At 41.3% G+C, this 16088-nt stretch overlaps 1 protein-coding gene across 1 annotated transcript in view; it reads left to right on the plus strand.

The window, feature by feature from the left end:
- LOC126252800 (leucine-rich repeat-containing protein 15-like) overlaps window positions 1–16088 on the plus strand; it is an 87613-nt gene that overhangs the window by 12057 nt on the left and 59468 nt on the right. Inside the window, exon 2 of the mRNA XM_049953735.1 lies at window positions 8188–8499. Coding sequence (XP_049809692.1) covers window positions 8188–8499 — 312 coding nt within the window. The remainder of the gene's footprint in view (window positions 1–8187; window positions 8500–16088) is intronic.

Genomic DNA, 16088 nt, shown 5'->3' on the forward strand with positions numbered 1-16088 from the left:
CATTTATACTGAATTAATTAAAGGAAACAGAAATACCATAATTACTCAAGAAAACCAGAATTACACTCTAATCCCAGAACACAAGCCAGATGCTTTGTTGACTGAAGCTGTAATGAAGCATTATTTACGACATTAAATAATGAAAAATAAATCAAGTTTCGTTACCTTCATATATTGACCAAAATCACTCTAATCATTACAATATATCTCCACACCGACTCGCTATTATCACATCTCAACAAGAACTTTTCAGTATCACATCTCAGCAAGCACTCCCTACTAGCACATCTCAAGAAACACTCTCTGCTACGAGTTCTTAACAAGCACTGACTACTACGAGTTCTCAACAACCACTGACTACTACGAGTTCTCAATAATCACTGCCAGTGGAGGCGGCGGAACAATACTCTCTAGCGCGATCTCTGGCGCTGTGGCTCAGTGTAGCCACCTTTCATATGCCCTTCCTCCACGGGCTAGAATTTGATGGTACTTTTGCCAGCATTGGTGGTGAAAATACCACCAAATTCGTGAAAAAATACAGTCAAAAATAAAAGATAATATTAATGCGTAAATATCATATAACTAGATAAAATTTTGGCTTTGCACTGACCTTTCAATAACCTAATATATAAAATACAGTAAGCAATACAAATTCTTTCATACATGTGACTTTACATAACAGTTTACACAAGTATTATGTGGTTAAACAGTTCAATCAATAGCGTCAGCAATGACGAATATGTGCAGGTAAGAGTCTCATAACTTTTCACAAACAGTAATACACAAAAAATCAGTTTATACAAATATTCACATAAACGCTTTCCATAGCTCAAGAAACAAGTAGTTGACAGTTCCAGCAGTAGCACCCAGCAATGGTCAACAGGTGCAAATACCAACAAGTGACATTATTTCAATAGAAGCAGTCTATCAGTGGCACCCAGCAATGTTGAATAGGTGCAGACACCAACAAGTAACATCATTTCAGTATAAGCAGTTCCATTAGTGGCACCAGCAATGTTGAGCAGGTGCACACAGCAACAGGTGACATCTTTTCAGTAGAAGCAGTCCATCAGTGGCACCCAGCAATGTTGAGCAGGTGCCGACACCAACAAGTGACATCATTTCGGTAGAAGCAGTCCATCAGTGGCACCCAGCAATGTTGAGCAGGTGCAGACATCAACAAGTAACACCATTTCAGTATAAGCAGTTCCATTAGTGGCACCAGCAATGTTGAGCAGGTGCAGACACCAACAAGTGACATCATTTCAGTAGAAGCAGTCCATCAGTGGCACCCAGCAATGTTGAGCAGGTGCAGACAGCAACAGGTGACATCTTTTCAGTAGAAACAGTCCATCAGTGGCACCCAGCAATGTTGAACAGGTGCTGACCGCAGTCCATAATATTCACTTTCACTAATCACACTGTTCATCAGCAGAAATTAAACATGACTAAATGTCACACATCATGTTGAAAAGTGCAGCACCATCACTAATCAGACAGTTCAGGCATGAACAATAGTTTGAATACACATACAATGCTTTTACACTAAACATACAAATCATAATAAACACACAAATGATATCAGATAATTGTCATATTAAATATTACAAATACACAAATATCAGTAAACCTATAATTTTTATGGGTGTCAGTGCAAGCCATAACAACAAGTAAAATAATATTTAGGAGATAGGTTGGTACCAATTTGGGATAGGGAAAGGAAAACACACAAAAAACACTCACTCATCTTTCATCCACATTAGTGCTACTGTGTAATTGAATAGTGTTAACTGTGTAAATGCAATTCTGTCAAAATTTTATGTTCATCATGTGTATCAAGTAGTAGTGGCAGCAATGTATAACAGTCAATAATAGTTAGTCAGCGTCATAGTCATCATGTCAAGACCAATGTTTGCCAAGCCAGATCAAATTGTACGGTTGCTGAACAACTGTCAGTGAGCCAAGATATGCAATTACTTCCTCTCTCCCAAAAAAAAGTATATACTGCTTAGTGATTTAACAAAGTGTGTGTGTAGACAATCTTCCTGCTACTTTAGTGTTCTAGTCTGCCATCTTTATCCTCCTTGTTCCATATAGACCAACGAAAAAAAAAATATGCTCCTCACTTACTTCACCTCTTATCCACCAAAACTCCAATAATCATCAGCATCACATAATCTCAATACTTCAATAATACCTCTTCAATACGTCGATCCTCAATATCATTTACCTTACCTCTTGTCCACGAAAACTCCAATAATTATCAACTTCACATAATCTCAATACCTCAATCATACCTCTTCAGTACGTCGATATATATAAACCTCAGCACCAATATCATTTCACTTCCATAACAACTCTTTCCTCTAGTCAGTCTCCTCGAACAAGTACAGACAAAATCCTAGTGCAAACTTCAATTCCGCATCCCATACAATCCGAAGACACAGTGTCCACACACAACCTCTGTGTAATCCATCTGACCCAAATTTTCTACTCATTATAAATTATAAGATACATTTTGGTTCCTTGTCCATCCTTAAATAAAAGAAATGCATACATGACCTCTAACAGCCTTTAGTTCGAAGAACTTTCAGTAATTAAGTACGATTACGGAGTGTTAATGATCATAATATTTCACAGTGTGTACACCACTTCAAGAATCATGGCAGAAACAAACATGTGGAGTATTTTTTGTGTCGAGTGTCACTTCCTATTTCAATTGCTCACGAAGAATGCAGTGTAATAACTGTCAATGGTCTAACCTAGTGTTGGTATGTCATGTCGTTAGCTTCCTTCCTATTAGCATAAATTTATACAGCTTCCATAAAACCTCCAGCTCATGTGACTTCTATGCAGTTTCTTGTACCAATGTCGTTCGTAGAATTATAGCAGTTCATTTTCTTATCTTAAAAATATAAGGCACTAAGCGTAAGCAAAACATGCAATAGCGAGTAAATATACCAGTACAGAACAGAATGTCAACAAGTGGATGCAGCACAATCCCTGTAACGAGTCTCCGTCAAGCGAACAATCTATAATTAACACCATACCGTGGCCTAAACTCCATGTACGTACACCGTATATCAGTATTCTATATACCAAATTAAAGAATAGTTATGACAACAAACAGAAATGTGTAAATATGCAATCCATACGCAAAGCAGCAAATATGTATCTTACATAATAAACAGGTCATTATCATCATATCAGCATAAGCAAATAAATGTTCATATGTAACCTTAATAAGTAAATATGAAGGCGCAAGCAGATAAATCACAAAGTATATCTTACATACATAACCACAGTCAGCACAATTAATCAGTTGACAATTACAACTTAAATAAATAAGCACAGCAGGCACATAATTAAAAAATATGACATCAGTGAAAAAGCATTGCAGCCAAGCGATGCATAATATATACAAATAACAACCCTGTTCATTAATCAATAATTGTCAAAATCAGTAAATGTACACAAGCACATCGCTTCACAAGTAAATTCATAGAACATGAAATTAGCACAAAGTATGAATCACGTAATCGCAAGCACAAATTACGTCTAAAGTACGTACCTAAGTGGAAATATGTTACCTGAAAATAAACTCAATTAATAGTTACTCTTTTTTAGTTTATTACTTTTTTCTTCGAAATTACATTCTTCCTGAAACTTTCTCCATAGCAAGTCGTCTTAACGTCGGACACGCACAGAATTTACCTGAAGGTCTTAAATATTTTATACAACCGTATCCTGAAAAATACTGAACGTTAATAACATAATTTATAAAGTCACCATAGCTTTATACAGAATTTAGTCGGAGAAATTAGACTGTGTATTTGTTTACGTCTATCAGTGCATTCGCACTGAGCGCTCGATCAGCTGTAGGCGCGTGACGTATGAAGTAATTGTTTGCGGTCAACGACTGCCCTTTGCGGCGCGCAGACTTTACTGTTGCTTTGAGTATCTGCCGCTGCCGGAACACGGCGCGGTATCCTTGCATTCTCCACCTGTTTACGTATAACTGTTGGTTTCTCAAAAGTATGTCATTCCACAAAAATTTTTACGTTCGATATATGATGTATTCCCTTAGAGCGCCGAGATTTAAGAGTTTCTACTTCAACAGTATTATCATGTATAATTTTACGAATCCTATATGGACCGTTATAAAGCAGAAAAAATTTGCGACACAAGCCTTTTCCTTTATGAGACAAACGATGAGACTTAATTAACACCTTTTGACCAACTGACAAAATTTTTAAACGACCAGGACGTTTAGCTGATTTCTCTCTTCTTGCAGCCGCAGACGCAATATTTCGTAGAGCCAGGTTGACAACTTCAGAATGTCGCAGTTTCCGTGAAGGCGGAAAAGGAACGATTTCAGAAATGCGATTTGTTGGTACTTTATTTTTTAATATCAGTATAGGCGGTAAGGAAGTTGAGTCATTAGGAAGTTCATTCAGAATGTTTTGAAAAATATGAAGGTACTGCTCCCCAGTTCTGTGATTCTGATGACAATAAAGTCGACACAATTTATTGATTTCCTTCATCCATCTCTCTGAAGCGTTAGATTGAGGGTGAAAAAGTGAAATAAAAATTGGTTTAATCTTATGATGCCGTAGAGTACGAAGCCAAATTTTAGAGCGAAACTGTGATCCATTATCTGATATAACCTTATCAACATGACCAACTTCTTTAAGAAAATGTTTGATGAAAGCGTTAGATACTGAACGAGCTGTTGCTTTGCGTAAAGGTGTAAAACACACATATTTTGATGTCAATTCCACTGCTACGAAAAGGTACGCAAAACCATTAGTAGAACGAACCACTGGACCGAACAAATCGACTGCAGCCATCTCCTTTAATTTCGCTGGAATGATAGAAAACAACGGTGCTCTGTGAGAAACAGTTGGCGGCTTAGCCTTTTGACATAATTTGCATTTGTCAAGAACAGATCGAATACGTTTTTCCATATTACTGAAGTAGCAATTTTTTCGTAATTCATGAAAGCATTTTCTGGGACCAAAATGTGCATAACTGAAATGTGTAAACGAAGTGTGGCCAAATCATCCAATCTAACAAGCGTCTAAGAAAATTACAGACACCAAGGAAACTACGAACATCACGTTTTGTGGCAGGAACAGCATAATTACGAATAGCGTCTAGTTTCTCTGGATCAGGAAGAATACCTTCTGTAGAAATAATGTGACCGAGAAATTTCACCTGAGAACGACCAAATTCAGATTTTTCCAAGTTCACTGTAATGCCAACTCTTGCAAAGATACGTAATAATGAATCCAAAATTTTGTTATGCTCACTCCAAGAACGTTTAGCAATACGAATATCGTCAACATATGAAGTAATATTGTCACGAAGATAATCAGGTAAAATTTCGTTTAAATTACGAATGAATGCTGCAGAAAATATAATAAGTCCAAACGGTAATTTCCAGAGTCACTTTCGGGTAAAACAGTCAAATCCGGTTATTGTTTACCTACTGTCTAGATAGATGGATAGTAGAAGAGTTGTTTTTATAGATGCAAAGAATAGTGAAAGAGTAGGCAGCGGTGCAGAAAAGTAAAAGGGAAGTAGCACCACTACAGCTCGGGGCCCTGTGAACGCTACGGCACATATTCACTTAGTATAGTGAATCCCCTGAGGACTTTAATAGCTGCACATAATTTCCAATTTGTGACTTTGTGGCACATCTGGCGGAAGTGCGTACGTAAATTGATCTAACCATGAACATGGATGTATCTCATTCTTAGAATTACGAAAGATCTTAAATTTCCGAACAGTCAAGAAGTGTTTACAGTCAAAGCTTCCGCCTCGCGGCGACAAAGACCTACCGCGTCTGTCCCAGTCCCAATGTCGATTATTGTCAAGTTCTCGCGCCTGGCGCTCTCTTGTTGCATCCCATAAATGAAATAAATTATTTTCTTCAAAGCCCTCTGCTATCTGTGATTCCAAATTTCTTCTGCTGTCTTTTCCTACGATTTCGCCTTCAATATGTTTGACTTGCTTTCGTAATGCCTCAAATTCCCTTTTAACGCGAACATTAAATTTTCCCTGAATTTCAACATGCTTATTTATGTTCTGGTACTCTTCGGTTTCAGCAAATGGTAATGGAGCTGTATCATCCGAATCTCTGTCCCCATTTAAACTAAGATTTGTCAATTTATCAGAAATCTCAACTCTTTCCGATAAGTTTACGTCTTCCGTAAGTGTCGCAACTCGGGTTTCGGTATTGTCACATTTAGTAGTTAACTGTTCACACTGTTGCGTTAAGTCATTTGGTACGGATTCCTCGATTCTCTCAAATATTTCTTCCTTATCGTGTGCACGTTGTAAATTTAACTCTGAAAATTTTTGTACTATCACGCGATCTCTTTCTTCCTGTTCTCTATCTTGTTCCCTTTGTCTAATCTCTACTGCAATTAATATATTATTGTGAGAATTCAAAATCGGTTGTACTTCTTCTCTAATTTCTTTCTTTAATTCCTCTTTCATGTTTTTGAAACATGTCCCTATTCGTGAATCTAACCGTGTTTCCATTGTTTCCATATCAGTTCTTAATTCAGATCCTAAAGTTCCCATCTCTGTTTTTAATTCAGATCTCGAAGTTGCCATCTCAGTTTTAATTGTTCCTATTTGTGATCCAAAATTTCCCATCTGTGATCCCAAATGTAATATAGCACCTCAACTCCTCCATATTACCCGGTTCGAAATTCTTTTCGCCCCTAACATTTCCCGCAAAACTAACTTCCTTCTGCATAGCTGTAAAGCTATCTGAGTTCGATACTATTCCAGAATCTTCTGTCGTTAATCTCGGATTCTGAAAATTTTTTGATTGTGAAAAATTTTGAAATGGTTCCGGACTATTTTCCCGACTTATTAAATTGTTTTCCACTTCATTATCCATCATACTGTTTTCCCCTGTTGGCGAGTTCGCCATGTTAACAATTTCGTCATTCTCACTATTCATCATTTTTGCCTTTTTCATTGATCGCGTAATCATTTACAAAACATACAAAACTCGTCACTGTACGAAAATTACACACAATGACTCTTTATCATCAACAATACCATTCACTCGAAATGTTTCCCTCAAACACGATTAACGAACAATTGAAATAATTGCACTAAGTCGTCAAACGCGTATACAAGACAACAAATCAAATTCTGAGAAAAAAATACCATTAGAAAAATGACAATTACCAAATCTACACATGCAAAATAGACTACAATTACTAAACTACAAATTACTACAACAATACTACTATTTTTACGGTCAGAAGATTCCAAGGGACGATCCGAAGCAGCGGTCGCCACGTGCATGGGGGCTTAATTAAAATATGATGAAAATAATTTGAATTTTTTGATTTAGTAGCTGTCTGTTCGGTTACGAAGTCTCGTAAACGGTTGGCCCTGACTAGTATTATCACGCAATCTGACTGCATAGAACAACAACAAAGAATGACATGGAAATTTTCATTAACACAATTAATTATGTCCCCAGCAACTATAAAACCTACGAAACCAAAGCACAAGTGTAACTGTTCTGTGTGTGGAAGTATGACTCAACGTACGCATCTGGCACGGTTCTTCTTCAACAACACAAGAAATTTTAAATATCATTTATACTGAATTAATTAAAGGAAACAGAAATACCATAATTACTCAAGAAAACCAGAATTACACTCTAATCCCAGAACACAAGCCAGATGCTTTGTTGACTGAAGCTGTAATGAAGCATTATTTACGACATTAAATAATGAAAAATAAATCAAGTTTCGTTACCTTCATATATTGACCAAAATCACTCTAATCATTACAATATATCTCCACACCGACTCGCTATTACCACATCTCAACAAGAACTTTTCAGTATCACATCTCAGCAAGCACTCCCTTCTAGCACATCTCAAGAAACACTCTCTGCTACGAGTTCTTAACAAGCACTGACTACTACGAGTTCTCAACAACCACTGACTACTACGAGTTCTCAATAATCTCTGCCAGTGGAGGCGGCGGAACAATACTCTCTAGCGCGATCTCTGGCGCTGTGGCTCAGTGTAGCCACCTTTCCACCCATGCAAGTTTGTTCTCCACTGCAATGCTGTACATACAAAAAGCAGCCCTTAGTTTACGTGTAAGCCTCGCAATGACGCCTCGCTACACACGCCACTGCAGGTGACGCTGCTGTTGTGCTGCGCCCTGGCGCTGGCCACGCCTGCCGCGGCACAGTCTGACGAGTGCCCCTGCTCCGTGGGCCCCTCTGGCAGAGACCAGGTGGCAGACTGCGACGACCAGCAGATCGGCGACCAGCTGCCCGACTGCCTGCCCGCCAACGTTACCATCCTCCGGCTGTCTGGGAACCTCATCACCCAGCTCGACAACACGACGTTCGCCGCGCTGCCGTACCTGGTGCGCGTCGAGCTCTACATGAACCAAATCGCCACTGTTGCCGTCGACACTTTCGTCAACAACCCGGCCGTCATACAGGTATATCCTCCTTCGAATGCTGCTGTGACTGATCTATGCTTTTACACTCACGCAGGTTAACCAAATACACTATCTGATACAAAGTAATCGGACATCCTATGTAACCAGTTATTGCCCACTGGCCCGTCAGTATAAAAGGAGGGAAGGGTGTATGGTGTTGTCAGCACACTGGTTGGTTGGCTGATTCGGGGGAAGGCACCAAACAGCGAGGTCATCGGATAAGGGAAGCATGGGCCATGCCCTTTCCCAGGAAAAATCAGGATGGCCGGACGTGGGTTTTGAACAGTCGTCCTCCTAAATTCGAGGACAGTGCGCTAACCACTGCGCCATCTCGCTCGCAGTGATTTTGAACGTGTAGTAATCACTTGATGTCAGCTGAGTAACAAATCCACAGAAACATTTCAACACTTCTAAGGCTGGACTGGCGGCGATGTGACTGAACTGGAAACGTGAAGAAACAACCACAGCTACATCAAGAGCAAGCAGGCCTCATGCACTTGCGGCCAGAGACTGTCTAGCACTGTGGACGGAGATTGAAGAATGTCGCATGAAATTGGCGTAAGAAGTCACATGTGAGTTTCACAATGGTACCAGGAGTCCAGTTAGCAGAATGGCTACGCGTAAGGCGCTGGTGCGAACGGTGTACAGTGATCTAGCATCTCCTCAGAAGCCAGGTATTTCTATACTCAGTGCTACACAACGCTTGAGTTAGTGTAACCATAAACGCCGCTGGATAGTTAATGACTGGAAACGACTGATGTGTAGTCATGTCTCACGCTATATCCATCGATGGAAGTGTTTGGGTTTGTCGAATATCCGGAGAACGCTGCTTTTCATCATGTACAGCATGTACAGTGTAATATGGAGGAGATGCAGTAGCGGCGTGTGGAACATATTCGTGGTTATGTCGTAGTTCCATTACTGCGCTTAAGAAATCCATAAATGTCGAAAGATATGAACATACATCTGAAATGGGCTTATCTGTGCAGAGGCCTCACATGTACAAAATGCAACATCTTTGGAATGTGTTAGAAGGTATTCTTCGTTCCAGAGTCAAGAGTTCAACATTAGTACCATCTCTGGTGTCGGTTCTTGAGGAACATGGACTGCCATGCCCGCACAAAGTTGAACTGTTGTACTTCCCATTTTTGTGTATACTAATAGGTGTCCGGATATTTTTGATCAAATAATGCGTTTATTAGAAATACTTAACGGTTGGACTGTGATAGAATCCTTTCTTTTTCCCAACAGTCTTATCATGATTTGATGGGCAATTTATACCAACGTGTTATTGTAGATTAGTGCCAGAGACTTACACAGCTTACACTTATTTGTTGTATATATCCCTGTTCGTGTCTATTCCATCAGTTGTAGCCAACTACGGCTCCACCCGTTACAATGAAAGTCCCATATCTCTTAACAAATGCCCTATTATCCTGTTCTTCCTTCTAGCCCGAAAAGCCTCTCATTTCTCATCAATATAGCTTTCTCACCAGGATTTAGTGTACAGATCGAAACTACAGATTAGTGCAGAACCCGATACATGCGTATTTTTCCAATTTATAGCTTGACATTTCGCGATTTTTACATTCTTACACTACCGCTCATTAATTTCCATACACCCAATAAATGACATCTAGCTCTCTGTAGACTAAATGACACCTAGCTCTCTGTGGATAACGTCTAATAACGTGGGTACGGTTGAGGTTCAAATGGCTCTGAGCATTATGGGACTTAACATCTGTGGTCATCAGTCCCCTAGAACTTAGAACTACTTAAACCTAACTAACCTAAGGACATCACACACATCCATGCCCGAGGGAGGATTCGAACCTGCGACCGTAGCGGTCACGCGGTTCCAAACTGAAGCGCTTAGAACCGCACGGCCACACCGGCCGGCTACGGTTGAGGAAGCAAAGTATTACAGTTGTATACATGAGGTGATTTTTGTTTGTGGTCATCGAGATACAATAGTATCCAACAATGTTGTGTACATAAATCTTATGTACCTATCTGATATGTTTGTTTACCTGTTTGCCGACAGACACCGCATTTGGTGCACCTGTGTTGTTCCCTGCGGTGGTGTGATGTCCGTAGCGAACGGCAAGCATTGCTACGATACATACCATATGGTTCCCGCCCCTCAGTTCCTTCGTGACATTGAAGTGTGCACATCGCTAGTATGGCTCCACGAGTGGAGATATCCGTAGAAAAACGTGCTCCAATTGTAGCACTTACCCAAGCAGGTTTATATATTCGCCAAATTGCGAAACAGTGTAGTGTGTCTATGGGGGAGTGAAATACACCCTTCACCGCCAAACGACAACAGGCAGCAATAAGGACATTCCACGATCAGGACGACCTCGTAAAACAACTAAAAGTGATGACAAATATATCGTACTTCACTTAAAACTTCCGGGCTGATAGGCCGTGGTCGAAGTATAAAACTGTCTCCTAACGTTTCGTCTCCGACTGCGGGAGACATCATCGGAGGTAAAGCGGCGAACTGCGAAGATGACTCGAGGAGGCGTTGATTATATAGGCAGTACAGAGGGCGCCACTGTCGATCACGTGGCGTCGGCTATGAGATTGTCTCTGGTAATGCCAACATTCACGATTGAAAGTAATCGATCGTCATGCTTGCGGTGCAACGCTGACATCCAAATTTTATCCAGTTTAACACCTTCGTCTTTCCTGTTAAAATTATTACGATGTTTATCAATCTCGATAGCCTCTCTATACAAGCGTGCATAATAATGCGAGGTTTTTGATATGACGCTCGTCTCGCTGAATTTTATTTCATGATCACCTTCCTGGTAAACATGTTCCGCTACGGCCGATTTATCCGTGTGACCTAGGCGGCAATTCCTCTTATGTTCGACAAGACGGGTGTTCACACTTCTCTTTGTGGTACCGATGTAAACCTGTCCACAACTACAAGGAATTTTATATACCCCCGGTGTAGCCAAAGGGTGCCGTGCATCTTTTGCCGACCTTAAGAATTCTTTTATTTTCCTAGTAGGTCTGAAAATAGTTTCCACCCCATACTTGCCTAAAACTTTCCCAATGCGATCTGTGACCTTGCTAATGAACGGAAGAAAAACTTTGCCCCTGGACGACTGTTGTTCGTCGTTACTCCTGATTCTCTGCCTAGAGCGAAGTGCTCGATCTATATCCTTGCTAGAAAAGCCATTCTTCACGAAAGCTGACCGTAGATGTTCAATCTCACCTTTTAAATAAACAGGTTCACAAAGTTTGTGCGCCCTGTCTACCAAAGTTTTCATTACACCTCTTTTTTGTCTAGGGTGGTGGTTTGAATCTTTGTGTAGATAACGATCAGTATGTGTGGGCTTTCTATACACCTTATGGCCCAACGTTCCGTCCGGTCGTTTAATCACAGACACATCCAGGAAGTTCAATTGCCCATTCCTTTCTGTCTCCATAGTGAACTGGATTTTCGGATTAATGCTGTTTAAATGTGTCAGGAAGGCATCCAAATCCTCTGCTCCGTGTGTCCATACTACGAACGTGTCATCGACATAGCGATACCATCTGGCTGGTCTCTTACTGGCCGTCTGCAACGCCCGTTGTTCAAAAGTCTCCATAAAAAAGTTAGCCACAGCAGGACTGAGAGGACTGCCCATAGCCACCCCGTCAATCTGTTGATAAAAGTCACTATTGTATTGAAAGTAGGTTGTGGTGAGGCAGTGTCGGAATAATGCCACAATGTCGGTGGGAAAAATATCCGCTATGCATAAGATAGCTTCGTTTACCGGAATCATGGTAAATAACGACACAACGTCAAAACTGACGAGGATATCATACGGGCCCACGCTCGTTTCCTTTAACTTGTCAATGAAGTGAGCTGAATTTTTAATATGACTGTCCGTCCTACCAACATAAGGCTGCAGCATTGAGGCAAGGTGTCTAGCTAACTCGTGCGTTGGTCCGCCTATAGCACTGACAATTGGCCTCAACTGAATCCCAGGTTTATGAACTTTGGGTAAGCCATAAAGTCTAGGTGGGTACGCTTCTGTTTTACAAAGCAGCTTCTTATCGTCGGAGCCAAATGAAGACGCTTTCACCAGTCGATTTGTCATTCTTAAAATCTTCATAGTCGGATCTTTCTGGAGCTTTTTGTAATTGGAGGGAACCAACATATCATTGATTTTTCCATGATAGTCCTCACTGTTCAGTATGACGGTGGCATTACCCTTATCTGCATTAAGAACAATAATGTTTTTATCTCCATTTATATCCCTCAGCGCCTTCCTTTGAGCCTGCGACAGATTACTTTTAGGTGGCTTACATGTGCGTAAAATCCTAGCCGTTTCCATCCTAATTACGTCAGCGGACTGCTGTGGAAGCTGACGGATACCGGCCTCAATATTTGCTACAATATCCTCTGTGGGTACGTTTTGGGGCGTCACAGCAAAATTTCCTCCTTTCGCTAGTACAGAAATTTCAACTTTTGACAAATCTTTATCATTACCAGAGACAATCTCATAGCCGACGCCACGTGATCGACAGTGGCGCCCTCTGTACTGCCTATATAATCAACGCCTCCTCGAGTCATCTTCGCAGTTCGCCGCTTTACCTCCGATGATGTCTCCCGCAGTCGGAGACGAAACGTTAGGAGACAGTTTTATACTTCGACCACGGCCTATCAGCCCGGAAGTTTTAAGTGAAGTCAATACCGGCCGTGAAAGTTTACATTGTATGATCAAACGCCTTTACGGGGAGGATATGTCAGTATCTGTTCGACGATTTGAAGGAATGCGCAAGAAGAAAGCACAACTACTGTGTAGCCTCACCTTCCTGTTACGCTGTAGGGACACTTCGACGGTTCCGAAATTTCTGAAGGTGAAGAGGATGTTTCGCTCGGCCCAGGCACATCGGATTTACAACCGTATGGAGTCTGCAATGCTACGTGAGAGGATTCATCAGACGCGGCGAGCACTGGCGGTAACCAGCAGTAAACTTTTTCATCTCCACTTGTTTCTTAGTAATACTATGCAGTGTGGTGACTGGAATAAGATTGACGGTCTAACATTCAAAACTATGGAAGTTAGTGCAGAAATATCAGCAAACAGGCAGAAGAAGAAGTTTAATAACTTACAGAACAACATTTCTGGGGGTTCAGTTGAGGACAATTCTCGAACTGTTATTAACCTGTCCGATAAAGATTTGTCAAAAGTTGAAATTTCTGTACTAGCGAAAGGAGGAAATTTTGCTGTGACGCCCCAAAACGTACCCACAGAGGATATTGTAGCAAATATTGAGGCCGGTATCCGTCAGCTTCCACAGCAGTCCGCTGACGTAATTAGGATGGAAACGGCTAGGATTTTACGCACATGTAAGCCACCTAAAAGTAATCTGTCGCAGGCTCAAAGGAAGGCGCTGAGGGATATAAATGGAGATAAAAACATTATTGTTCTTAATGCAGATAAGGGTAATGCCACCGTCATACTGAACAGTGAGGACTATCATGGAAAAATCAATGATATGTTGGTTCCCTCCAATTACAAAAAGCTCCAGAAAGATCCGACTATGAAGATTTTAAGAATGACAAATCGACTGGTGAAAGCGTCTTCATTTGGCTCCGACGATAAGAAGCTGCTTTGTAAAACAGAAGCGTACCCACCTAGACTTTATGGCTTACCCAAAGTTCATAAACCTGGGATTCCGTTGAGGCCAATTGTCAGTGCTATAGGCGGACCAACGCACGAGTTAGCTAGACACCTTGCCTCAATGCTGCAGCCTTATGTTGGTAGGACGGACAGTCATATTAAAAATTCAGCTCACTTCATTGACAAGTTAAAGGAAACGAGCGTGGGCCCGTATGATATCCTCGTCAGTTTTGACGTTGTGTCGTTATTTACCATGATTCCGGTAAACGAAGCTATCTTATGCATAGCGGATATTTTTCCCACCGACATTGTGGCATTATTCCGACACTGCCTCACCACAACCTACTTTCAATACAATAGTGACTTTTATCAACAGATTGACGGGGTGGCTATGGGCAGTCCTCTCAGTCCTGCTGTGGCTAACTTTTTTATGGAGACTTTTGAACAACGGGCGTTGCAGACGGCCAGTAAGAGACCAGCCAGATGGTATCGCTATGTCGATGACACGTTCGTAGTATGGACACACGGAGCAGAGGATTTGGATGCCTTCCTGACACATTTAAACAGCATTAATCCGAAAATCCAGTTCACTATGGAGACAGAAAGGAATGGGCAATTGAACTTCCTGGATGTGTCTGTGATTAAACGACCGGACGGAACGTTGGGCCATAAGGTGTATAGAAAGCCCACACATACTGATCGTTATCTACACAAAGATTCAAACCACCACCCTAGACAAAAAAGAGGTGTAATGAAAACTTTGGTAGACAGGGCGCACAAACTTTGTGAACCTGTTTATTTAAAAGGTGAGATTGAACATCTACGGTCAGCTTTCGTGAAGAATGGCTTTTCTAGCAAGGATATAGATCGAGCACTTCGCTCTAGGCAGAGAATCAGGAGTAACGACGAACAACAGTCGTCCAGGGGCAAAGTTTTTCTTCCGTTCATTAGCAAGGTCACAGATCGCATTGGGAAAGTTTTAGGCAAGTATGGGGTGGAAACTATTTTCAGACCTACTAGGAAAATAAAAGAATTCTTAAGGTCGGCAAAAGATGCACGGCACCCTTTGGCTACACCGGGGGTATATAAAATTCCTTGTAGTTGTGGACAGGTTTACATCGGTACCACAAAGAGAAGTGTGAACACCCGTCTTGTCGAACATAAGAGGAATTGCCGCCTAGGTCACACGGATAAATCGGCCGTAGCGGAACATGTTTACCAGGAAGGTGATCATGAAATAAAATTCAGCGAGACGAGCGTCATATCAAAAACCTCGCATTATTATGCACGCTTGTATAGAGAGGCTATCGAGATTGATAAACATCGTAATAATTTTAACAGGAAAGACGAAGGTGTTAAACTGGATAAAATTTGGATGTCAGCGTTGCACCGCAAGCATGACGATCGATTACTTTCAATCGTGAATGTTGGCATTACCAGAGACAATCTCATAGCCGACGCCACGTGATCGACAGTGGCGCCCTCTGTACTGCCTATATAATCAACGCCTCCTCGAGTCATCTTCGCAGTTCGCCGCTTTACCTCCGATGATGTCTCCCGCAGTCGGAGACGAAACGTTAGGAGACAGTTTTATACTTCGACCACGGCCTATCAGCCCGGAAGTTTTAAGTGAAGTCAATACCGGCCGTGAAAGTTTACATTGTATGATCAAACGCCTTTACGGGGAGGATATGTCAGTATCTGTTCGACGATTTGAAGGAATGCGCAAGAAGAAAGCACAACTACTGTGTAGCCTCACCTTCCTGTTACGCTGTAGGGACACTTCGACGGTTCCGAAATTTCTGAAGGTGAAGAGGATGTTTCGCTCGGCCCAGGCACATCGGATTTACAACCGTATGGAGTCTGCAATGCTACGTGAGAGGATTCATCAGACGCGGCGAGCACTGGCGGTAACCAGCAGTAAACTTTTTCATCTCCACTTGTTTCTTAGTAATACTA

This window comes from Schistocerca nitens, chromosome 4, assembly GCF_023898315.1.
Source record: "Schistocerca nitens isolate TAMUIC-IGC-003100 chromosome 4, iqSchNite1.1, whole genome shotgun sequence".
NCBI lineage: Eukaryota > Metazoa > Arthropoda > Insecta > Orthoptera > Acrididae > Schistocerca > Schistocerca nitens.